Source organism: Balaenoptera acutorostrata, chromosome 11 (genome assembly GCF_949987535.1).
Source record: "Balaenoptera acutorostrata chromosome 11, mBalAcu1.1, whole genome shotgun sequence".
Taxonomy (NCBI): domain Eukaryota; kingdom Metazoa; phylum Chordata; class Mammalia; order Artiodactyla; family Balaenopteridae; genus Balaenoptera; species Balaenoptera acutorostrata.
Window position 1 is genome coordinate 4,815,077 of NC_080074.1, and position 24,260 is coordinate 4,839,336.

The 24,260-nt window shown below is 55.9% G+C and overlaps 1 protein-coding gene across 3 annotated transcripts in view; it reads left to right on the forward strand.

The window, feature by feature from the left end:
- The first annotated feature begins 6,202 nt into the window (after positions 1 to 6,202).
- The window catches only part of PHF21B (PHD finger protein 21B), a 99,921-nt gene continuing 81,863 nt past the window's right edge, over positions 6,203 to 24,260 (forward strand). For 2 of the 3 annotated variants that reach the window (XM_007189180.2, XM_007189181.2), the window contains exons 1-2: positions 6,203 to 6,544; positions 7,404 to 7,469. In XM_007189180.2, the coding sequence (XP_007189242.2) occupies positions 6,491 to 6,544; positions 7,404 to 7,469 (120 nt within the window). In that variant the 5' untranslated portion in view covers positions 6,203 to 6,490. Of the gene's footprint in view, positions 6,545 to 7,188; positions 7,235 to 7,403; positions 7,470 to 24,260 lie in introns of those variants that run through there. The other variant, XM_057557631.1, reaches the window with a different exon arrangement.

A 24,260-nucleotide genomic window follows, 5' to 3' on the forward strand; every position in this document is an offset into this window, starting at 1 on the left:
TGTCAAACTGTAGTCAACCAATGTCTGGCTGATATCCATGAGGAGAACCCAGGAGGCCGGAGCTCCAGTCTGTCTCCCCCCTGACCTTGAACAAGGTCTTTCCACTGAGTGCTGGGGCAGGAAGGGCCCTCCCAGGTCAGAGAGAGGAAGCACCACCCAGGGATTCCTGGTCAGGGAACTAAGATCCCACGTGCTGTGCGGCAGGGCGTGGTCAAAATAAATGAAAAAAAAAGCGGGGGCGGGAGGGGGTGGGATTTGGACACAGGCACACAGGATGGAGGCTGCGGGAAGACCTAGGCAGACATCGGGGTGAGGCGTCTACAAGCGAAGGAGCGCCAAAGATGGTCAGAAAACCTTCAGAAACCAGGGGAGAGGCCTGGAACTGTCTCCCTGGGAGCCCTCGGAAGGAACCTGCCCTGTGCACACCTTGATCTCGGATTCCGGCCTCCAGACTGTGAGAGAGTAAGTGTCTGTTGTTTAAGCCTCCCTGTGCGCGGTGCTTTGTTAAGACAGCCCCAGGAGACTTCCACAGGGGCCCTGTAGTAAGTGCTCATTTCTGCTCTGGACCAATCAGCCACACAGAGTTCCTCAAACTCACTTGAGCCAGGCTGCATCCAGAGTGGTTGGATCCCGTCTACTGAGAGGCTGTGGGAGGGATTGAGTGGGCACCTCCAGTGGACAGATGCTTAAGGGAAGATCTTCCTTTCTGGAGATCATTTCCTTTTTTTTTTTTTTTTTTTTTTTTCGAAAACAGCACTTTTAGGAAAACATATATCTAAAAGTCTGCGTTCAGAGCAGAGGCCCTGAACACTGCAGGGCGAGTGGGTCCTGTCTGGTGCCTGGAGGAGGGGATGGGCAGCCCTCCCTCCAGGGCGGCAGCGAGGGTCCAAGGGGTGGGAACTGTGCTGTGACGGACGTGTGTCCAGGGCATTCGTGGCGCCCCAGGTCATGTCCCCGTGACCGTGAGCAGGTCCCGGTAGCTCCTCTGTGCCTGCGTTTCCTCACTCTCTGGGGGGGTGATCATCACTCCTGCCCTCCCAGGCCTCTGGAGCTGCTGTGTTGGTGGCATCAAGCAGACTCTCCGAGGGCCAGGGCGTGGAGTTGACAAGGGATATCAACGCGTTTCTGGCGTGCCGTCCATGTGCACAGCCCCCTGGGGGGAATTCTGAGGCCCAAAACGTCCTGAGTTTCCTCCACCACCAAGTGTGATGCTTATTTGGCAGGAAACCCTGCCCTGAGCTGACAGCAGGCTCTTCACTGCTCTCCTTCCACTTCTGGTGAGTAGAAGTGCATCTGGCTGTGGAAATACTGAGGTTTGATTATCGAGGAATGAGATGACCTGCTGGAGAGGTCAGGAATGTTTGGTACACGCTTCAGGTGAGAAAAATCTGAGAAATTTTGGTCACTGCGTATCAGAACGTACCTGGCCCCGTGCTGGGTGCTTGCTAGACATCGTGGCGTCTTCTTATGAGGAGACGCAGGAGCGAGGGTCCTGGAAACCGCCCAAGAGGCCACAGAGCTGCGGGGCAGTGGGACCTGGAGTAGAGCCTGTTACTGCTCATTGGAACTAAACTGTGGGTGGGAGTCCTGGGGCCACTGTAACAAGGTACCACCGACTGGGGAGGGGGGGCTTAAAACCACAGAAATGTTTTTGTTCACAGTCTGGAGGCCAGAAGTCCTAGATCAAGGTGTCAGCAGGACTGGTTCCTTCTGGAGGAGAATCCTTCCCAAGTCTCCTCAAGCTTCCTGTGGTTCCGACAATCCTTGGCGTTCCTCAGCTTACAGACGCCAACCTCTGTCTCCGTCATCACAGGGCCTTCTCCCTGTGTGTCTCTCTCCGCTCCCCTACTTATAAGGACACCAGTCACATTGGCTTTAGGGCCCACCCTGATCCAGTACAACTTCATCTTAACTAATGACCAGAAGTGTGTGTGATATGGGGCTGGAGAGAGGAGAGCATGACTCCAGGAACTGATGGGTGGGGCCGATGCCCTGTGGGGCTGCTGAGCTCAGACTAGGATGTGTTGAGTGGAGATGCCCAGCAACATCCAAGGAGATGCACGGGGGCAGCTGGGGTACAGGTCTGAGCCTGCCAGTGTCCGGCAGATGTCTCCCAGGTATGATACCGCGCAGCCTTTGAGCTGGTAGGCAAGTGACCGGACGGGGTCTGGCCACCTACTTTGCAGGAAGCAGAGTGACAGTCTGTCACACTGCTGTTGGCTCTATGCCTCGACGCGGGTGAGGCCTGAGTCTTCTGCACCAGCATCCCAGGCTCTAGACAGCACCGTCCCTGACCTCCAGCCACAGCTCTGGACCAAGGGGAACCGTGCCAGGATAAGATGAAGTGGAGCATTGGGAAGACAGCAGGCCCTGGAGTCACGAAAACTGGAGGGTGAATCCTGTCTCCATCCCTACAGCTGGCTGACCCTGTAATTCATCATCCAAGCAGGGACACATTTGAGAGTAGAAGGGGGCACTGTTAAGTATTACCCAGGGCAATAGGCATAAACGGGACAGTCCTAGGCACCTGACACGTGTGGATACCCCATCTGCAGCTTAGGAAAGTTACTGAACCACTTTGAGCCTCAGTGTTCTTATCTGTAAAGTGGGGATAGCTGTACTCACCTTCATAGGATCAAATGAAATACAGGATGCCTTCTAGAGAGGGCAGAGGGAAGGCTCTCAATAAATGGTACCTACAACAGTAACACTAATGGAAGTCAAATCTGTACCCTCCCTGAGAACTCACTCATATGCCTGTTCAGACATTCAAGCCCCCCCCCAAACCCTCACTTCCTCTGTGCTGAGGCTGTGGTAGCCCCAGGAATCTGCACCTGCCTCCCTGAGCTGCTTGTGAAGTCCTTTTTCAACATTCACCTTGGCCTTTTAGGAATCTTTCCCAGGGGGAAGAAACTGAAGACTCATTCTTTAGTCTGAGAATATTCACGAAGATGTTTGGTTCTTTCCAGTGGACTAAGGGCTTTTGTAGACGTGCTCTCATTAACCCTCACCAGAACGCTGCGTATGAGAGCTATAGCTATTCCCCTTCTGAGTCAGGGGTCCTTCCAAAGCAGAGGCCAAATCAAGCTTAAAGTCTGTTTCTGACGTGCAATCCTAGGGCAGCAAGAGTAAGGGAAAGAGAAGGAGAGAAAAATCACGGGGACGGACTATTGAGCTGTCTGCCGCTTCCCACGAATGACAGCTGTTTGCTGGGTTCTGTGGGATGTTTAACAGGCCTCCTGGTGGGCCCACTGGGCCCCAGAGCATTCTAACCAGCTAGGGATGGAGCGATGCTGATTTGCTGGCTCCTTGCTGAATCCTGTTTCTAGTTGGTCCAAGTTCATTTGATGAAGTAACTCGCTCCCCTGGACTTCCGAGTTGTGTTTTTCAACCCGTTGGTCGGTCCACCCCAAGGTGCAGAGCTTCACTCAGAAGCCAGAACAGGCGGAAGCAGCAGGGCCCCCAGGGGTCCACAGGGTTGGACACGGTGCTGGCGCCACTGCAGCTCCCCCTGTGGCAGGAGCGTGGCCGAGGCTGTGCTCCGGCCCTCACTTCGAGGCCAGTTAAGCCGGGGGTGGGCAGAGACTGCGATTGGGGCTCTCCACTGAGCAAGCAGCCAAGGTCTGGGGCCAGGAGGAGCCGAGTGGGTCTGGGGGTAACTGTGGTTGGGTGGATAATTCCCATTTTACATCCGAAGAAATGGAGGCTAGGAGATGTTCAGTAACTTGCTCAAGAGGTGGACCCAAGTCTCGAACCCAGATATCCAAGCTCCAGCCCAGGCCCCTGTCCCCTTGACCACCATGCAAGTAAGAGAAATGTGGACGCTGGGATGAACTGCAGACACGGCTCATGTCTATGGCCATGATTAACAGCCCACCTTTCCAAAAATGGAACCTACCTTCCTTTTAGCCTTCATTCATCCATCCCCTCGCTCACTTATTCATCAGGTAAGCACCCACTTGGCTCCAGGGCCCTGTGCCTTCCTTCAACACCCGTATACCGTGCTCTGCCCACAAGCCAGACTCAGAGTCGGCTCAGGCTCCAGCGGGGAAGCAGTTACCTTTACTCTGGGGCAGAATGACCCCCTTGCTAAGTAAGCTCTTCATGGTGAGTCTTCAGTGGGAGGAGTGAAGAACTGATGTGTAGAAATTAGAAGAAGTTCCCAGAAAAGGTGGCATTTGAAGTGACTCTTGGGGGATGAAGAGGATTTTAAAAAGTGGGTTCTGAGAGAAAGGGCATTCCAGATGGAGGGCATAGGGAGGGCACAGCATGGGACAAGGGAGGGTGTCCCGGCGTGCAGGACGCTTTCAGGGAAAAGTGTGTCTGCAGCAGCAGAACAGGACTCCTTGTAGGTTTTTTTTTTTTTTCTCCACATAACCGGTTCCCTCACTGTCAGAGAGCACCCAGCCCTAGGCCTTTGTCACTTGCTCAGGAATTAGGTAACTGAAAACAACAGAGAGGCATGTAGAGGATCATTGACGGAAACTTGCAAACAGTACTATTCCCCAGCCAGCATCTGCCTGAGGCTGTGTAGGTCATGGACAGCTTGAATATCCTCTCTGTTGATTTAATTACATACATGGCCAATGAAATGATTATGAAATTTTACTAAAAAGCCAGTGACATTTACAGAGATTACAATAGGAACCCTCTCGCATGCACTCTCCCTCTGGCCCTGGGAACACTGGTCCCTGGACAGTCCACTTTCCCTGGCTGGCGTCCAGGCCAGCTAAAGTGCTAAGTAGAGGGGACACCATCCAAGTTGGGCTGAACCTGGAGTGGAAGAAGCCGGAGTCAGACTTTTTGTTTTGCATTTGGTGAGCCCTGCTTCTCCCCAGCAGGCGCTAGACGAAACCGATGACAGCACTTAGCACACGCATTAGTTTTGTGAGTTTTTAACAAAGCTCACAAAGTAATCCGTGATTCCTCATTGAGTGTTTCCCAAAGGCTAGGTGCTGGGGGTGGGGAGGAGAAGCCCCTGGTGTTTGGGGGGCCCAAGAAACACAAGTCACTTGTGGCAAATGTCCTGAATAGGAGGTCAGAACAACACTGGGGTCCCGACCTGAAAAAAATTCCAACAACTTCTGCTGACAGTAGAAGCAAGGGCGGCATGTTGGCACATGCTGAAAGGGGCCATTTGTTAACTGCCTGTGCCTGGGTATTTTTTGTGCTGCAGAGGAATACGAAGCTATAATGATGTATCGGTGTAAACGTTTAACGTTTACTTTGAGTAATACGGTTGCACCATTTCTCCCCAGCGTCTCTCAAACATACCAGGATGCTACCGATACGGCACAAAGCTTTCCGACGTTAATTGGTAAAGATGGTAACTCCACGATGCTAATCGACTCGGAGACATTAACCTCCTGGCTGCGGGGCTGAGAGTTTTGAAATGCGATCTCGGCAGCTGTAGTTATAATTGTTTAATGTCACATTGACCGGGCACGTTTACGATTTTTAACAACAGTCTTAAAAAGTCCAATGACATCTGTTGAGAGTTTAATTGTGAGTGTAAAAAAAAATCATTAAAGGAACAGTCAAGAGATCAATTTTCATACTGTTTAAATAACACGGTGGCCATCAGGCGGTGGCGGAATCTGGCGACATGAGTAATTTAATCTCCCAAGTCGCAGCGCCAGTGCACAGGAGGCAGTAGGGGAGGGAGGCGGACGGAGACAGAGAAAGAGGGAGCAGGGGGAAAGAGGGATCGGCGAGAGCCAGAGGAGAACAGAAATGGAAAAGTGGACATTTCCCCTCCCACCGGAAAGTATCTCCAACCCCGGCCTCAAGCTGGGCGTCCGGTTTTCCTCGGGTTTGGCTGGGGGCGGGAGCAGAAAAGAGGAGGAGCGGCCGGCGCAAGCTGTCCGGAGGCTGGCGCCCCAAGCCGCGGGCTCGGGAGTTTGCGCCCTTCCGCGCCGCCACTTTTGTTCTGCGCTCCAGGCGCCGGGCCGCGGCGGGGCGGCAGTGCGCACGCGCGGGCGGGGCGGGGGCGGGGCGGGCGGCGGGCTCCGGCACCGCCCCCCGCCGCCCCGGCCCGCTCCATCCGGGCACTGCCGAATTAGCATCGTGCCGCGGTACAACTTTGCCGAGGCCCAGCGAGATCCAGGCGCGCGCCGGAGGAAATATAGTCCCTGCTGGCTGGCGGCTCTCGCGGGCGGCGGCGGCGGCGGGGCGGGCGCGCGCGGGGCTGCGCGGGGCTCCCGGCGCCGGGGGGCCATGCGCCGGGCCGCGCCGGCAGCCTGGGGACCCGGCGCAACTTGCCGGGCAGCCTGAGGAGTTGGGGCGGCCGCGGGATCGGCGCCGCGGCGCCCGGCCGCCTTTCTTCCCCCTCGCCAGAACCCGCCTCCCTTTTGGCCGTGGGGGAGGGGGCTCGTGTCCCCCCCTCCCCGGAGACCCGGTCGGCCCCCGTTCGCTCCAGCCCCCGCGGAGCCGCGCAACTTCCCCGGAGCCGGGGCCAAAGTGAGCGCAAAGTGCTGCCCAAGTTGCCGGGATGGAGCTGCAGAGCCGGCCCGAGGCGCTCGCCGTGGAACTCGCGCGCCACCAGGTAGGCGGTCGGGGGCTGCGGGCCTGGGGTCGGGGCTCCAGGCACCGGAGACCCGCGTCCTCTTCCCCGTCGCAGGGTCTTCAGGGCTGGAGGGGCTCGGAGGGGCCCCTCCTTGAGCCTGCCCCAGGGGCGGGGGGAGTATGTACATGAACGGACCCCCCTTTGGGCTTTCCCTCTGCCCCCGCCTTTCGTACAATCCTGCACAGTTTGGGGGTCGAGGGCCCGTGGGACCCGAGCCTGGTGTCTTCTCTTTCTCGAGCAGCGTCTGCAGGACAGGGGTCCCGGGAGGGGACCCCTTGGTGCGCCTGCCCGGGGTGCGTGTGAGAGTGTGTGCGCCGACCCCCTCCGGCCCCCATCCGCCGGTGCAATCCTGCACAGTTTGCAAAAGTAGTTTTGGCGATTGTTGTTCGGGCGAGCAGCGGCGTGGCGGCCGGAGCCCGAGCGGTATTGCGGCGTGCGCGTGTGTGTGTTGGGGAGATTAGGACGCGACTTGAATATTTATGAGCTTTGCTCGACACGGACTCGCCGTGTTTACTTGGCTCTTTGTTCCTCCCCCCTCCCCCGGCACACACTCACACTCACTCGCACACGTACCCCGGCCTGCAAACTTGCACGGCTCGGGCCGCGCCGCCGGGTGGCCACGGCCCCCGCCCCGCCCCGCGAGCTGCCCAGATGCGGCGGCAGCCACAGGTAAGCGGCCCCGTGCGGCACTGCCCGGCCGCCGCGCGTGCGGGACGCGGCCGGGGGAACTTGGGGCGCGCGGCTGGCGGCCCGGGCCGGGGGCTGCGGCCCGCGGGGCTCCGGGCGCACTTGACGCCCGGGGCGGCCGGCCTGAGCCCGCTCCTCCGTGTTTCCGCAGAACGGCGACCTCAAGAAACAGCTCCACGAGAGGCAGCCGCGGATCGCCGCGCTTAGAGACAAACAAGTAAGCAAGCTGGAGCCTGCCCCCCGCCTCCCGCCCGGGGTGGGGAGGAGGGGTCGCCGGGCACTTTGGCAGCACCCTGAAAAGTGCCGGCCTCGGCGCCGCGCGCTCAGACTCCCAAAGGAGTCTCTCCAGCCCTCAAAGTTACCCGCCCCCCCTTTTCTGGAAAGAAAGAGCCGGATTCTTGGAGGCCGAGGGGGGAGATCGCGGCTCCCGCGGTGGCCGAAAGAGAGAAGCTGCACTTAAAAGGCGGCGAGCAGCCCGGCGTCCATTTTGAGTTGGTGGACATGTTTTTGGAATGTGGAAATTTCTCCCGGCTCAGTGTCCCCCGCCTCACGCTGTTGTGAGGGTGGGGGGAGAGGGGGCGGTAATTCGGGCCTGGACACCAAACTACTTGGAAGCGATTTCTGGGTTCCGTTACAAATCTTATTTAAAGAATCGTTCCTCCGGGCCCCCCTCCCCTCCACTTCTCCAGCATCACTTTTATTCTTGGAACCTGACGCCAGCTCCCGGGGAACAAAAGAAAGGCGCCCCCAGGACCCCCCCAGTTCTGCCCCAACTTTGGTCTCCGGGCATCAGGTGTAGACTGGGACACGCAAGAAGCTCCTTGCGATGGGGGGCACGGCCGCCGACCCCTCCCGGCCCCTCGGCGAGGAAAAGTTGTCCATTGTGACTTAGTTGCGCTGAGCTCAGCGGTAGGGGTTTCAGCACCACGAACAGATGCCGCCGCCGGAGCGCGGCCGGCCGCGCGCCCCCGCCTCCTCCCTCCCCGCCGGTCGCTCCCCTCCCCCTCCGCCCCTCCCCCTGCGCTCCCTGCCGGCACACGCACTCCCGCCCCTTCCCCGAGCGGCCCCGAGCCGAGAACTTTGAGCGGCGCAGCCAATGGCGCTCTCGGGGCTCCGAGGCTGGCGGGGGCGGGGGCGCCGGCGCCCTCCCCGCTGCCCCCTCCCCTCCCTCCGCCCGCCCTGCGGGCCCGCCCCCGCCCCGCCGCGCCCCCGGGCCATCGATCGCGCTTCCTTCGGAATGCCGGCCGCCGCCGTCGGCATCAAACTTGGCCCGCGCTGGCCCCCGCCCCCGCCCCGCCACCGGCCGCTGAGCTGGCCCCCTTTTTCTTCCCCCAACTCCCGGCGGGGGCGGCCCGTGCAGAAGCCCCCTCCCCGGAGGGATTGGCGGTGCGGGGAGAGACGTGGACGAGACTGGCGGGGGAGAACTCGGAGGCCGGGTGTTCATTTCGAGTCTTTAAAGTTGAAAAGTGGTGGGAGGGGGCGTGCGGGAGAGGAGGGGGCGGGGGGTTGCGGAAAGAAAGATGGCTGTTCCCGCGGGTCCGCGCCTGGTCGGGGGCGCCCGGCTGGACGGGAGGGTTGGGAGGAATGCATTAACCCCTTTCTGGCGGTGCCGCGGCCCCCCTCCCCGGCCGCGCGCGCCCGCCCGGCCGGCCCGCGCCCCCGCTCAGGAGTGGAAGCTTCCATTCCCGCCGGAGGGGGGGGCCGGCGCGCGGCCCCGGCGAAGTCGGGGAGTTCGCGGGGGGAGGGGACCCAGGCCCGGCATTACCATTTTGATTGCTTTGATGCCATTTTTGGAGGGGGAGGGGTTGGAAGACCCTTCTCCGCTGAGCACAAAGATGTTTAATCACTGTGTGGAATCAAATCAAATACTTTCTTTAAAAAAAAAAAATCCACCACCAAATCTGGTACAGTGTGATAGCCGAGGGTTACTAAGCCTTTTTTTCACTGGGTAAAACGGCAAGTTGTTGACTCTTATGCTCGGAGTAGAAGATTTAAAAGCGAGAGAGAGAAAATCCAATAATCCGGCAGCTTTTATCGCAACAATGTCTCTTTATGTATGCTTCTACATGGCAGTAGTTTTACTGTTTGGAGTGGCTTTTCGGAGCTTAGGTTTGATCATCTCTGTATTGTAGCAACTATTTCAAGGCTGTTTAAATTTTTATGATGATAGTAAATGAGTGGCTATTTATTATTTGTCATGCTTGAATTTAGATGAGGCAGAGAGAAACATTTGAAAATCGTGTTTGAAGGTTGCGGTGCCGCTCGGCGAAGGAACTGTCCTACTCCAGGCTGCCTTTGCCTTTAAATTAGAACTCGGAGAAGGATGCTTGTGAACGGAATGTACCTCCATCTTTTTGTGTGTGTGTGTGAGTGTGTGTTTAAAAAGAAAGAAAGAAAAAAACAAAAACTTTTGTTCTCTGGCCTTTTAAAAATATTTCTCTTTTAAATGACTGAAAATAACATCTGGTAAGTATCCAGCGTTTGTCCTGGCCATTGGAACTTGTGTTTGTAACTGTAAGTGTGTTGTTTCTCCTTTTTCCTTTGTGGCATTTTATATAGCAAGGGCTCATAAAAGAGGGAGGGAGGGCCTGGGGCTGTGGTGTAGCATGCTAATAAAGCTGCCTTGTCTCTCCCAAGCTCCGCGGTGAAATCCTTCAGAGGTCACCTATGAAATGAGTTGGGCAGACTTAACATTTACTGTCTTTCTCTCCTTGGGAGAGTTTGGTGGAGATTGGCAGCTTGGCTGCGGAAAGGTCGATGCATGAGCTCTTGGAGGTGATTTGGGCTGCAGGGCTTTGAAGAGGAGTAGGCTCTGCTTGGTCACCCCAGCGCCTGCCCAGGAGGAGCTGAAATGCCGGATCAGGGATTAAAAAGCCAGTGTTTCAGAGTTTGCTTTTAACTCAACAGAAGAGTAAAGGTAGTATCCCTTTAGTGATGTGCTTGGGGAAAAACTCACACCATCTTCATCTCGGGAGATGTGGTTTTGTCCTGCTCCCGTTTGGAATATGGGATAGAAAGGTTACGTTTCAATTAAAAGTGCACATGAGGATGATGAGCTTGATAGTAAAACGGACAGATGACCCCATTATCCACATTTGTTAGAGATACAGTAGCAGCGAGTAATACTTTTTGGTGCCTAGCCACCAATTTCCCATTCATGCCCTTGGTACTGGAATTTATTTAGTTACTTCTGGAAACATGGACAAGTGCTTAAAGATGTTTATCAAGGACTCCTAGAAGAAGATGGGTTGTTTGTTGGTCAGAAGTAGAGAGATACAAATTCAGTGTAAGTGTCCAGCGTTTCTCACACCATTGGTGGACTAAGGGATAAACAAGAAACCAGTTTCCATAGGACCGTGCTATTTGAAAACAGAGTTCATATTTTTTTTTTTCATATTTATTTCTTTAATTTATTTATTATTTATTTTTGGCTGCGTTGGGTCTTAGTTTCTGTGCGAGGGCTTTCTCCAGTTGCGGCAAGCGGGGGCCACTCTTCATCGCAGCGCGCGGGCCTCTCACTGGCGCGGCCTCTCTTGTTGCGGAGCACAGGCTCCAGATGCGCAGGCTCAGTAACTGTGGCTCACGGGCCTAGTTGCTCCGCGGCATGTGGGATCTTCCCAGACCAGGGCTCGAACCCGTGTCCCCTGCATTAGCAGGCGGATTCTTAACCACTGCGCCACCAGGGAAGCCCCAGAGTTCATATTTTTAACTTAAAAAAATAAAATAAAATAGAGAGCTGTGGGGCAGTTGGTCAGATCTGAGTTGTGGGCCAGCCCGCTTTGGCCAGGCTGCATTCCCAGGTGGGGCAGCCCCTCACCACTGGGTTGTGATTCCGGTGGAAGATGGACCCCTTCCTTGTCTTTAACAAGATACGATGTGTGAAGACTTCATTAGTTGCTCCAGTGGTTTTACGCTGTGAATTTGCAGCACATGCAGAGAGGCAGTAACATTTTCATCGAAATTGTCAAGCAACAAGCACTTCCGTGTAAATGACAGACCCATCATAAATCCTGGAGGGTTTGTTTTTTTTTCCCTCCCTCTTTGGAGTTCTCGGCACAACATGTAGATGCCACATGAAGCAGGCATCTTCAGACCTGAACTTCATGCAAGTTCAGCTTCACAGAGTGAGAGGAGCCTCCTGTAGCAACTGCATTCCGAGCTGGCGTGGCCGAGAGAGCACCGGCCTCCACCCCGGTGAACTTGGGGCCTTGTGTGCTGCTCCATCCGTCGACTTGATGGACTCCGGATTCCGAGGGGATGTCCTCAAGTGCAGCAATAAAAATATGTCTTCTTGAAAGGTATGACGTATGTGGCATTCGCCCAGGCGCTGAATCACGTCTTCACTGTGATTCACTAGCTATTGTACGTTGGACACCAGAGGGATTCCACAGTGGAAGCGTCCACCAAACAAAATTGCAGGGTGGGTTTATTCTGAAAGCTCCCCAGTTGTTTTCAGTCCTTCAGTAAAAGGATATGCCATTGTCCAAGCTCTGCCCCCGAGTCTGCTCTCATCCAGGAGGCTAAATTTTAATCTTCCTGACCTAGAGTTCAAGATCGCATTCTTCAAATAGCACCATTACATGTGAAAGAGAAAACTAACGCTGTCTCTCCAAGCTCCGCCTTTCATATTCTGGGAAAGAGCGTGGGGTTGAGAGTTGAGAGGGCAGGGGCCCAGTCCTGGCTTTGCCCGCTGCCACCTGCTTGGCCTTGACCCCTGACTCCCCCTCCCACGGCCAGAGTCTCCCAGACCCACACTTTGATCTGAGCCATATTCCTGGGGCCCCTCTTCCTCTCCATCTGTCCACCCCTCTGGTCCCTCCCCCATCATCTCTTAGCTGGAAGATTACAGTAGCCTCCACACTGCATCCGCCTTAAAAAAAAAAAAAGCTTTATTGGAATATAATTCACGAATCACATAATTCACTCATTTAAAGTTTACAGTTAAGTATTGTTTTGTACGTTCACAGATGTTTACAGCCGATCACCACCACCGATTTTAGGACATGTTCATCATCTCAGAAAGAAACCCTTTGGGTATCATCCCCGCTGCACACCCCACCCCCAGGCCCTACGCAACCGCTAATCTACTCTCTGTCTTTATAAATCTACTTTTTGTCGCTATAGAGTTACTCATTCTGGACTTTCATGTGAATGGAGTTATATAACATGTGGTCTCATATGACGAGCTTCTTTCACTGAGCATGGTTTCAGGGTTCATCCAAGTTGTAGCGCGTGTCAGTACTCGATTCTTTCTTATGTCTGAATAATAGTCCGTTGTATGGGAGACCGCGTTTTGCATCCATTCACCAGCTGATGGGCACTGGGGTTGTTTCCACCTTTAGCCTCTTGTGAACAGTGTACTGCATCTCCTCGTGCCCCCTCTCGTTCATCCTCCACCAGAGTAAGTGTCTTAAAACTTGAACAAGATCACGGCGCTCCCTTGCTTGAGACCTTCCAGTGGTTTTCCGCTGCTCTCTGCAGGGCTGACCCTGCCCCCCCCCCACCCCCGCTCGGCCCCCGACCCCCTGACCGTGCGGCTCCTTGGCTGTTACCCAGCAGGGCCTCGGGTACCGCAAGCATCTTCCTGTTCTGGAGACTGCTGACCGTTATCCGTCCTCATCTTTTCATGCAAGTCCGATATCTCTGCTAGACCGTAAGCTCCCTGCGGAGCGGGGGCTTCGCTGTTCCACCCCCTCCCCCTGTGCTCTGAGAGCTGTGCCTTGTCGGTCTGGGTGCGTATTGGTTGAACGAGCAGCTGACTGTCAGAAGATGGGTGTGCGGATTGGTGGTGATGAGCTGCGTGGCCCAGGAGGCGTCCCTGGGAGTCGTCCTTTGTAGGCTTGCAGTAAACAGATTTTTAAAATCGTATGTTTGGAATGAGCAGGCAGAGATGAATAAGACTAGAAGCTCCCTGGTCTCGGAAACCTCACAAGAGAGTGAGGTGTAGGTAACCGTGTGTCAAGGAAATTCCAGAATAGTTCTGTGAAAACCATGCCTTGCGGGCCCCTGGAGACGGAAAACAGCTTCCTGGGGGCGAGGGGTCCTCAAGGACGCCTGGGGTCGTGGACAGGAGCCGCTGGCCCAGCTGAGGGCTAATGGCCTGAGAAAACCTGCAGGTGCTGGCGAGTTTCTGGCAGTTGAACCATGGGAGAGAGACAGACAGACAGACACACAGCAGAGAAGGCAGGCTGGGGCCGGAGCCAGGAAGGCACCAAATGCCAGGTGAAGGGCCTGGGTTTTGTGCCAGGGCTGGGAAATGGCCGGGGGCTTTCAGGGCTCTGGTGCTGAGGGGAGATTAGAAGGGAGAAGCGTGAAGGAGGCCTGAACTCACTCCCAGCTTGCCGGCCATGTGAGCTCCCTGATGTCTGTCACCTGCGTAGGAGGCTCTTGCGGGGATGGTGGTACCCGTGTGTGACGTGGGAGAGGAGAGGAGGCTGCCGGACCCTGGGTGACCGGCACATAACAGGCTGTGAGGGCAGGGACTTGTGCTGACCCTCCCCCTCCTGCCTTCACCAGAGCTTCGTAGGGCTGAGAAGTTAGTGGGGGGACACTTCTGGAACCCTCTAGAAGATGACTCTGTGGGCATCTCTGCGCGGTTGGTTTAAGGGAAAAAAATGTGTGTGTGTATATAACATACTTACATTTATAGGTTATATTTTTATTGTTGACTTTGTTTTTATACTATTTGTAAAGTGTATAATAACAAATAGTAATTACAGTTGACCCTTGAGCAACGCGGGGGTCAGAGGTGGCGACCTTCTGCACAGACACTATGTATATAGTTGATCCTACATATAAAGCAGGGCCTCTGTATCCGTGGATTCAACCACCCGTGGATCACATAGGACGGCAGTATGCACTACTGAAAAAAATCTGTGTGTAAGTGGACCCGCATGTAAGTGAACCCGCGCAGTTCAAACCCACGTTGTTCAAGGGTCAACTGTGTATTGATTCGTGCCAATAAATATGCGTGAAGTCTATGCAGTGTATATAACATCAGTTGACAGTTTGTCCAGGATTATATTACTAAAATGAGAGGAAGGATTTGTTGAAATAAGACAAATAATTACCACGCTCCTGCTAAAGTAAAATCTTGCTGAGGAAGGCAGTGATTCTTGCTATTATTTCTGTAACATTAGGAGCTCAGGAAGAATTCGACTTTTAACAAAGTTTTTATTGTAAAAGCAACACCTGCTTGTTGGGGAAAAAATTCGCAGCGCAGACATGAGAGTCATAAAACGTGACCCCTCTTCTGCCCCATCCTACGTGTGGACGAGAACAGCACTGGCTCTGAGGTGTGTCCGTAGGATGTGTTCTGTGCGCGCGCGGCGTCTGTAACATGGATAAACATGCTTAGTGGATACGCTACTAAGCATGCTATGCCTAAACTTGCTTTTGACACTTGACATTGTGTTCCGGACGTCTCTTGGGACCAACGCAGTTTAATTCCACAAACATTTAATGGGCTCTTGTCTGGTAGAGGATGCGGGGGTGATGGTGGGTGACGTGCTGTTGTTAGTAATAGCGGCATCTCCTGTTATAAGGCTTTACCCTTGCGAAGTGGTTTCGCTTGGTCTCTGCTTGCAGAAAGTTTCACACGTAGCTGGGGAGGCTGGCGTATCCACCGTTGCCTCTCCCGTGAGCTCTCTGCAGGAGAGGTTTAGCTAGTGGGCTCAGCCAGCAGCAGACGGGGTGACGTGCTGTGATGAGGTGCATGGGATCACTGTCAGGAGGTGACATTTGCACCTGTGGAGAAGCAGAGACATTGCACATCCAGCGCCCTGCTATCTGCAGCACTGATATTCTTCAGCGGGTCTGTTCCATCACGTCTTTTTATTTGATTGTCGTGATCATCTCACGGCTTGGGTCAGGCGGGGCAGGTGAGAGAAGGGCAGCTTCCCAAGGTCAGATGGCTTGGGACCCCCGGAGAGGGTGCCCCCTGTTTCAGTCCCTGCCTGGCCTCTAGCTGGCCCCCTGCCTCTAGGGTCTGACAAAGCCTAGCTGGAAGAGCAGAGGCCCGACAGTCAGGACACCAGGGTTCCTATCCCAGCTCTTTGCCTCTGGCTGTGTGGCCTCGAGCAAGTCATTCTGCCTCCTTGAGCTGTGTTTCCTCTCTGTAAAGTGGGTGTAGTAGTAGTAAAAACTACCTCACTGGGTTATTGAGATGGAGTCAGATCAAAGATGAGAAAGTGCATCTATACTACCGAGCAGAGCACAGGGGTTGATTTGAAGAGAACTGCGTTGGCTGCATCAGCGACCCCAGGACGCCCCCGCCACGCCCTGCCCTGCACCTGGGGGGCTGGAGCCTTTGCACCGTTGCTGGTCCCCCTTCGGGGCGTATGCTGCTCGTTCCTCCTGGTAGAGGGTGACGGTGACTGCGCCGCCTCCTCTGCCAGCCCAAGGAGGTGGCTCTGCTACGTTCGCCTCCTAAAACACCTGCTGTCGGAACTGTACAATTGATTTCAATCAACTTTGAGTTTTTTCAAGGCGATGACTCTGATAATAACTTTGGTAATCCCATGATGCCTCATTAGAGCTGCTGGCTATGATTATGAGCCCTGTGATTTAGCCAGTGTTTCCTCCAACGCCTTTGTCTATCCAGGACCGAATCGCGGGCTCCACTTGCGCGAGCTGATGCTGCACGTGGCTGCCGTCCGGTCCGCCAGCGAGCCCGGCTCGGGGCCTGAGCACGTGGCGGGGGGCCCTGCCCTCGGGGCAGCGTCGCGGGCACGCCCTGGTCACGCATGGAGGGCTTGAGGAGGCCCCTTCGCGGGGTGTCTGTTGTCTCGCCCTCCAAGGCCCTTGCCGCAGACACGGGAGGGCTTTGGGGGGAAGAGGCGGTTTTCTGGAGGAGGGTGCAGCTGCTGTTCGTCTTCTCCACACTGTTCGGAATTTACAGCTTGTAAGGAAATGGGACTCTGGATTGGACTTTCCTTGCAGAAGAGTCCCACTAAGAAGACTTTTCACTTTTGTCTCCGAGAGGCATGTAAGAAAGAGGTTAATAAGCACCGGCTTTACAACTGGGTAGACTGGAGTTGTGAACCCCGCTTCATGCTTTGAAGGCTGTAAAATGGGGTAACGGTGCAGCGCCCGTGAGATAGCCGAGCGCTGGCGTGTGGGGTGCTCGGGAAAAGATGCGGACATGGCGCTGGCAGGATTAAATGAGATGAGACGTGACACTCGGGCCACGGTGAGTCCTCAACAGGTGGGATCCGGGCGTCACAAGTCACAGCTTTCCCATCTGATGCTGACCCTGGGCCAGGCCCCTTCTAGCACTCTCCACGGACCAACTCCGTCACTGTTCACACAGCCCTTTAGGGAAGGCCTGCTCTTAATTACCATTTTACTTGGGGGGGGGCGCGGCTGAAGCCCAGAGAGGTTGAGTGGCTTGTTGACATCACACAGCTGGCAAGAGGAGGAGCTGCGGCCCAGTTCCGGGCCCTTGTGGCCTCATGATCTTAGCCCCTACGCTGGAGCATGTGGCGGAGACATGACAACACTTTGTGCCCTGCATGTGAAAAGTTTGGTGTGTCATGTAACTCCAGGGCATGTGTTCCGGTAAAAGGAAATGGAGATAGTACGTCAGAGAGAACCACCAGCAGGTTGGCAGCTGTTTGTGATAACGAGTGGGAATTTTACCCTGAAGTGGAAGGTCGTGGAACTTGGGAGGGGGCCTGGGTCTGCATCCGGTCTCCGCCTCTGGCACCAGGCTGGGGAGCGTGGGGCAGGCCGGGTGAAGTGAGGGGTCTCGGCAGTGTAGAAGCTGAGCCAGCGGCAGGCGGGAGGTTTGGACTTGACCCCGAAGCAGATACTCCTCCACGCTCTGCTTTGTCCTCCCCGCTGTGGCCTGAGCCCCTCTCTGGTTTGGCTCCTTCAGTATTTCCTGTTATCACTGTTGTTGTTGTTTTCTACTTTAAGCTGGAGGCATCTTTCTCATTTTGAAACGGCCTCTATTCTCCAAAGGAACGAACATGCTTCCTTAAGTTTTTTTTTTTCCCTTTGGGTCATTACTTATCGTTTGGTAGTAGTTTCCGAGTGTGTGATGAGAAATTGCTGATGCAGCTTTGTTCTGGTGATGACCTCTGACTGCCACCAGCGGGCGTCCCTGAAGCCTCAGATGGGCTGCGCTTTGCTTTTCGTTTTTTGCTTGGCACCTGTGTTGGTCTTGTTAAAGCGCAGCAGAAAGAAGTACATCCATGGGGGATTTTTTTTTCTTTTTTTGTTCGGGGTTGAGTGGTCCTTAGCCCCCAGGTAAGATAAGGTCAGGTTGTGTGGGTCCTTGTCTCAAAGTGGGGACAGTGCTGCTTCCCTGGCAGGGTCGTCCCAGGGGTCAATGAGGACGCGTGTCTCGAGTGCCAGGTGTAATTCCTGGCTGGCGTGCAGCGGGGCAGCTGAGTAATAGGGGAGCTGTTATCAGTATAGTTTATTGACAATCATACGAGAAGCAGGGATCTGGCAGCGCTCCGGAGATGCTGCTGCCGTGGAGAGGTAGACGGGCAACTGTAGCTTTTTGTTGGGACAGAGACCTCTGGGTTGCTTCTTTGTCTCCACGGACGGACGGGTGTGTCCGCAGCTGGGACCGGGCCCTAAATTTGGGATTTGGTCTTTGGACCCGAGACTTGGTCTGACGGCGTAAAACATAGGCTGTGCAAGGCCGGGGGGCGCTTGCGGGGCACCTCCCCAAGCCCCCTTTTTCCAGCTGGAACTACGGCCCTGGGTAGAGGTGGTGATAGCACCCGGGGGCCCCGGGGCGCCAGTCTTCCTGACCGCAGCGCGGCCACACGAGAAGCCCGTGGTTTTCCTTTAAGCCATTAGATTCTGTTGGCTGGTGTTTTGTTTCAGAAGCGGCTTGCCCACAGGGGTGGCCGCTGTTTGAGACATGCTGGGGTCCCACACACGATGTCCTCGTGCCGACAGTAGGGCCGCTGGGGCACAACACGGTGGTTTTCAGGAGGTGGTCATACTTTCAGAGCAGCTGGCTTCCGGTTGGTACAAGTCGGGGTGGCAGCTCTGGCAGGACACAGCGCATTCTGGAACTGTCCGTTTTATGACACTTATTGCATCAGATTGACTCTCGATCTCTAGGTGCAGGTACATTGCAGGAAGATGAGTACCTGCCGGGCCTGCTTGCCGCCCAGACCGCCTGCACGCGTGTCTGCACTTGGGGGTGGAGGTTGGTTGTGGACGTGTGTATGGCCGAGGCCATAACCTACACGTTCACAAACAGGGAAGCGTCTATCAGATTTTGCAAAGTCACCCTCCAAAGTAGAAAAGGTGATAAAAAACACTAACTTGGGGGGGGATCAATCTTTAGGGGAAATACTGGCTGCCTTTTGATCTCTTCGGTGGAAGCAGCAGAAAGTTACTTGAAATGGCAGATGGGGGGGTGTCTGTTGGGGCCTCCCTGGGGGATACATCCCAGCAGGCCATCCGTGGGGGACGCTGCCATCAGTTTGGGGAGAAGCTTTTTGCCCCAGGAAAGAGAACGAGGCAGGGGTGGGGCAGGCAGAGAGAGGAAGGGAGAGGGGTGTGTTTCTTTTCGATGTCACTCAGGCGGAAAGCCAATCTGCACATGTAAATGAACTTGAAAATGCAGTTAAAAATATATACATATTAGAGACTGTGATCCAGAATTTACTGTGAGATGCAGGTTACCAGGTGACAAGCCGCATTCCTTACAATCAGTGACACTAACTCTTCTCCGTGATTAATGCGTCTCAGTGGTGATAAACGCACCCCAGATGAACGCCGCATTATTCCTTAAGCTACGGCCCCGCTGAGTGCAGAGTTTTCTGTGCCTTCATCACCAACGTCCTTCTCCCAGCTGTCACTGCCAAGGGGACATGGGCTCAGGAAGTTTCCTCCAAGGGCTTGTCCTGGCTCGACAAGAGAGGTGACAAAACAGTCAGCCATGTTGTTGTGGACAGAGGTCAGAGGGGCCCTGGACGCTGTTACGGCTGCAGGCGCTGGGAAGTGGGCACGTGGCAAAGAGTGCCCGGCTGGGTCTTAGAGCAGGGTCTGGGGCCTGGGAGGCCAGGGAGGTGCGGCGTCCGGGGCTGGAAGGAGCCCCTGTGTCTCGTGCTCCTTTGTGTTTCCTCCGGGGCGTGCCCACCAGCGTGTGCAGAAGTGAGTGCTCGGATGGCGAGGGTGGCAGCCTCCGCTCGGTACTGAGTGGTGACATTCGGCACATGCTGCTGGGCGCCCAGTCTGTGCCGGGCACTGGGGACACGGCAGTGGACAGAACAGGCCCTTGAGATGTGCTCGCAATCCAAGAGGGGAAACAGGCAACAGGCAAAAAACATCATAAATGAGTTACGGAGTTGGTGGGAAGGTGACCAGTGCTCTGGCAGAGGGTAGAGCGGGGGAGGCGTGCGGGGCTGGGGGCAGGTGGCTATTTTAAATAGGGTGGTCGAGAGGGGCCTCAGGCCTTGGGGCTGGAGGAGTGAGCCCTGTGGCTCTGTGCAGGAAGAGTGTCCCAGGTAGAGGGAACAGCTCGTGCAAAGGCCCTGAGATGGGTCATGCCTGGCGTTTCCCGCGGAGGCCAGTGCGGCCGGGAGAGTGAGTGACAGGTGAGTGTGAGGGAGGAGGTCAGAGAGCTGATGGAACAGGGCGGCGACTGGTCTCTCCAGCACGGCTGACCCCCACCTTTAAATCACCGACTGGCCGTGATGAAGAAGAGGAAGCGGCCCTTTCGTGGGGCAGAATTTTGACTAGAAGCTGGAAGGTACCAGAAGGCCAATTTCAGCTCCAGGTCTGGTGGAATTCCCTTATAGAGGGATCTGCCTGGGGCTAGAATTGGTTGTTCTGAGACCTTTGACCGCCAAGCCAGCACCTCATAGCAAAGGGGAAGCGGCACCAACGCCAGTTGGATGGGAGGCCAGGCTGGCTGGCCCTGTGCTGAGGTTCTGTGGTTCAGAAAAGCCCAGGCTCATTGGGGTTCCGTCCCTGACCAACCGCAACCTGAGATGCTCTGACCCTCACAGAATCACAGACTCCGACGCTGCGGGCGGGCCGGAGAGCCGTCCTGCCGAGGGCCGGGCCTGCTGGGGAGTCATGCCCTGCGGCGCGAGGGGATGGGGAGATTGGGAGGGGGCGGCCAGGCCAGTACCACCCCTGCCATCACTTGGCATGGGCCCCAGGCAGCCTGCTTTTTTGATTTTTTTCAAGAGGAGCCAGAAACCCATGTTTATGAGAAATCTGCAGTTTAGATGTGGGTGGTACATTACGGCCTTTTCTAGACGCATTGTCCCAAAGGACACTCCGCAGCCCAGACCGAACCTGCATCCTCTGGTCGCCCTTCCGAGTCCCCTCCTCCGGCTCCATCAGGCTGGCCGTGATCTGCCAAGTCCCTGCCTCCGTGTCCCCCGCGCACCATCCCGCGTGGTACCTACATTCAGAGCCACGGGGCGAGTTGGAGTCAGGTCGTGAGCCCTGAGGTCCAGCGAGCCCGCCGCCCTGGAGCCCCCAGCGCTGTTATGGGGGGAACAGTCGATGATGCTGCGACTAGAGGGCCGCTGGGTTTCTTCAAGAGCCTTCGTCTCTCATTTAGATACAGAAGTGGCGCTCAAACATATTTCTGTAAATAAAACAGTCCCGCCCCCAGCCCCAGCCCAAGTCGGTGGCTTGTTGAAGTTAGTTTATTAATGAGCCTGCTGAGTGGGCTTGAATGGGGGCTGCGCTCTCATATCGCGGATCTAATTATAAACACGAGGGACGGTACCAAATAAGCAGCCTTTAAAGGGAGAAGAGTCTGACAGCTTGGTTTAAAGTGTCCTTTAATGAACTTCTTTGGCACTTGTATCTTAGCAACACATTTTATTACGTCCCGGTGCAGCTGGACTCGGGCACGGTAATTTATCCCCCCCCAGCTCCCCCCACTCTGACTTTCTTTGGGGACTGGAGGGAGGAATGTACTGACCCGATTTTTCATGGCTGGGTTTGCATCCCTTCTGCTTTGTTTAGTTGATGAAAAAGGCAAACAGGGTGCCGGGGGCAGGGGACCTTGCTGGCCGGCAGGAGGGACGGTGGCCCCAGCCTGGAAGGTGGGCGGCCGCCCAGCTCGGATGCCGGTGTCGCAGGCTGCCTTGTGGACATGCTGAATCTCTCCCCAGCGCACCCTGGGTTTGGGTATTTTTATCTGGACTTCTTTCCTGTTTTGACACTAATTTGGATACGACGGAAGTAGGGACATTTGCAAATCTTTCCTCGTAATCAGCAAGCCTGTAAGTGGGGATGGGAAGTGTTCTAGATGAAGTGGACATGGGGGAGGGCAGCACAGGAGCAGGGCTGGGGCACTGGGCTGGGGGGACCTTCCGGCCTGGCTGCTCCTGAGCCCAGGGACCTCGGCTGGTACTTCCCTCCCCTGAGTCTTAACTCTCTCTTGTCTGCTGTATGAGGCTCCTGCGGCTGCTGTAACAGAGCGCCACATGCCGGGCAGCTTAAATTTACTCCCTCCTGGTCTGGAGGTCGGAAGCCTGAAATCAAGGTGCCGGCTTGGCCGCGCTCCCTCCAGAGCCAAGGGGAGGATCCTTCCTGCCGCTTCCAGCTCCTGGGGGCTGCTGGCGCTCCTGGGCTCGCGGCCGCACCACTCTGGTCTCTCTGCCTCTGTCTTCACGTGGCCATCTTCCCTCTGAATCTGTGTCTTCTCTTCTTACAAGGACCCCAGTCATTACATTTAGGGCCCCCCAATCCAGTATGAGCTCAACCAGTTATATCTGCAAAGACCCAATTACCAAATAAGGTCACACTCTGAGGTTTTGGGTGGATGTGAATTCTGGGGGGACACTGTTTAACCCACTATATCTACCAGTTGAAGCCAGTCACGCCTGCCTCAGATTATGGTTGGGGGTCCAAGTAGGTGGAGGCTCTCCCTGCTGACCCTGCCAGGGCCGCCTTCCCTACAGCCAGGAGCCGAGATGGAGAAACGAAGGTAACCTGCCCCGTTGCAGGGGTGGACTGCTGTGTCTGCTGAACACGTTACCTTCTGCGGGTGGGAGGATGGATCCTGCACTCCCCTGTGGCAGGTGAGAATGTGCCTTTACTGCTTCCAACAACTTTGAGTCCTACTCCCGTCCCCATTTTCTTTACTTTTTTTTTTTTTGGCCGCAGCGCACAGCCTGCGGGATCCCAGTTCCCCGGCCAGGGATCGAACCCAGGCCCCCCTGTAGTGGACGTGCGGAGTCCCAAGCACTCGACCGCCAGGGAATTTCCACCGTCCCCATTTTTCAGGGGAGGAAACTGAGGCTCAGAGGGCTGCAGTTACTCATCCAGGGGCTTAGCTTGGGCTGACATGAACCAGGGTGGTCTGGGTCCCCAGCCCCTGCACCGACTGTGTATCATACTGGCTGCCACCAGGACAGAACACCCAGCCTGCGCAAGCAGCTGGCCCCTGCCAGCAGGGCCAGCGTGCTGCCAGCCCAGGGACGCCACACGTGTGTATGGCATCTGAGGTTCACCAACGCCCCCCTTCCCCGTATCTGATGCCGTGTGGCCCTTGGCACCTCGGGGAGTGGCGGATTGGGGGGGGTCCCTGTTGCACTGAGGGTGAGGATGCCAAATCCCTGCCGCATCCCCAGGGCTGATGGATAAGCTTTGATCGTTCTGAGTCAGTTTCTGCATCTGTAAAATGGGCTAACACTTTACCATCTTCCTCAGAGGGTAATCGTGAGGATGAGGTGAAAAAACACAAGGGGAAATCCGGCCTGTGGGCTCGGAGGGCTGGGTGTGGGGCCCACAGTATGAGCAAGAGGCCCCAAGGGTCACGTGACAAAGGGCGGGATGTCATCCCGCCAAACTGTGTAGCTGGTTGCCCAGCAAGTCGCCTGCCCAAGTGGCTCCTTTGCACACGTGCATCCCATTCCCCCCAAAAGGTCCTGGAGTCCAGGCGAGACTCAGGATGAGCCGTGGGAGTTGCCTCCCAGTGGACACACATGGGTCCACGTCCTGCCTCTGCCTCTGCAGGCTTGGCCGTAGAGACCTCTTCTGCCCCGTGTCCCGGGCCGCGCGCACGTGTGCTCTCCTGGCTCCCAGACCCTGCCAACAGGTCGGGGTTTAACCGTCGTCCTCTAGGCAGTGCCTCCGTGACACCCACTGCCCTGGGCCCCTGTTCTGTGCCTCCAGTACCCGCCCCCCCCCCCCATGCTGCTGCTCCGGTGATTACTAGGGAGTGGGAGCTGCGTGAGGTAGGGCCCCCCTGAGGCCTCTCCTGTCCCACTGGCTCTGGGCACATTGCAGGAGCTGGCCAATGGCCTGGCCCCTGGGGGACTGGCCATGTGTGGCTTGTAAAGGAATCCTTTTTCCCTGGGCCACTCTTTAATCAGGTGCTTCAGTGTGGACCTGCGGAAACATTTGTTGAAAGACCGTTGGTCATTCAGCCGGTATTCAGTGAGTGACCATTGTGTCCTGGGCGCCAGGTGACCATGGCCTGAGAGGTAAAGAGGAGGAGGTGGCCTGGGGTCATCGTTATTATCAATATTGTCATCATCAGTAAAAGTCTGCTTTACCCCACATAGGTGCTTGCGTGTCCTTTTACCCCTGCACCCCACCCCGCTCCATCCACCCCTCCTAATTCACTAGGTCCTGCCCTGTGGCAGATGTCAGGGACTTGGATGTACACAAGACACGGCCTCTGAGAACAAGAGTGAGAGGGAGATGCGGGGAGAGGGAGGGAGGGAGGGAGGAAAGGAGGGAGGGGGAGCAAGCAGGCCGACAGCAGCTGCACCCAGTTGTCACGGGGGCTCCGGTACAAGCCTCTGGGGTGAAGCTTCCGGTAGGGGTGGTGGTGCTCAGTTCTCGCTGGGAAGCATTAGGGTGTGAATCTGCCCATTTGACAGATGAGGAAACCGACAGATGAGAGCGATTAGGTGACCTGCCCAAGGCCCACAGCGAGTGAGGGGCAGCACCTGGATTCTGGAAGCATCTGCTTGACTGCAGGAGGCCCTCTTATCCCCACTTTGCAGATGAAGAAACTGAGGCCCTGCGAGGCCAAGTAACTTTCCCACGTCACCAG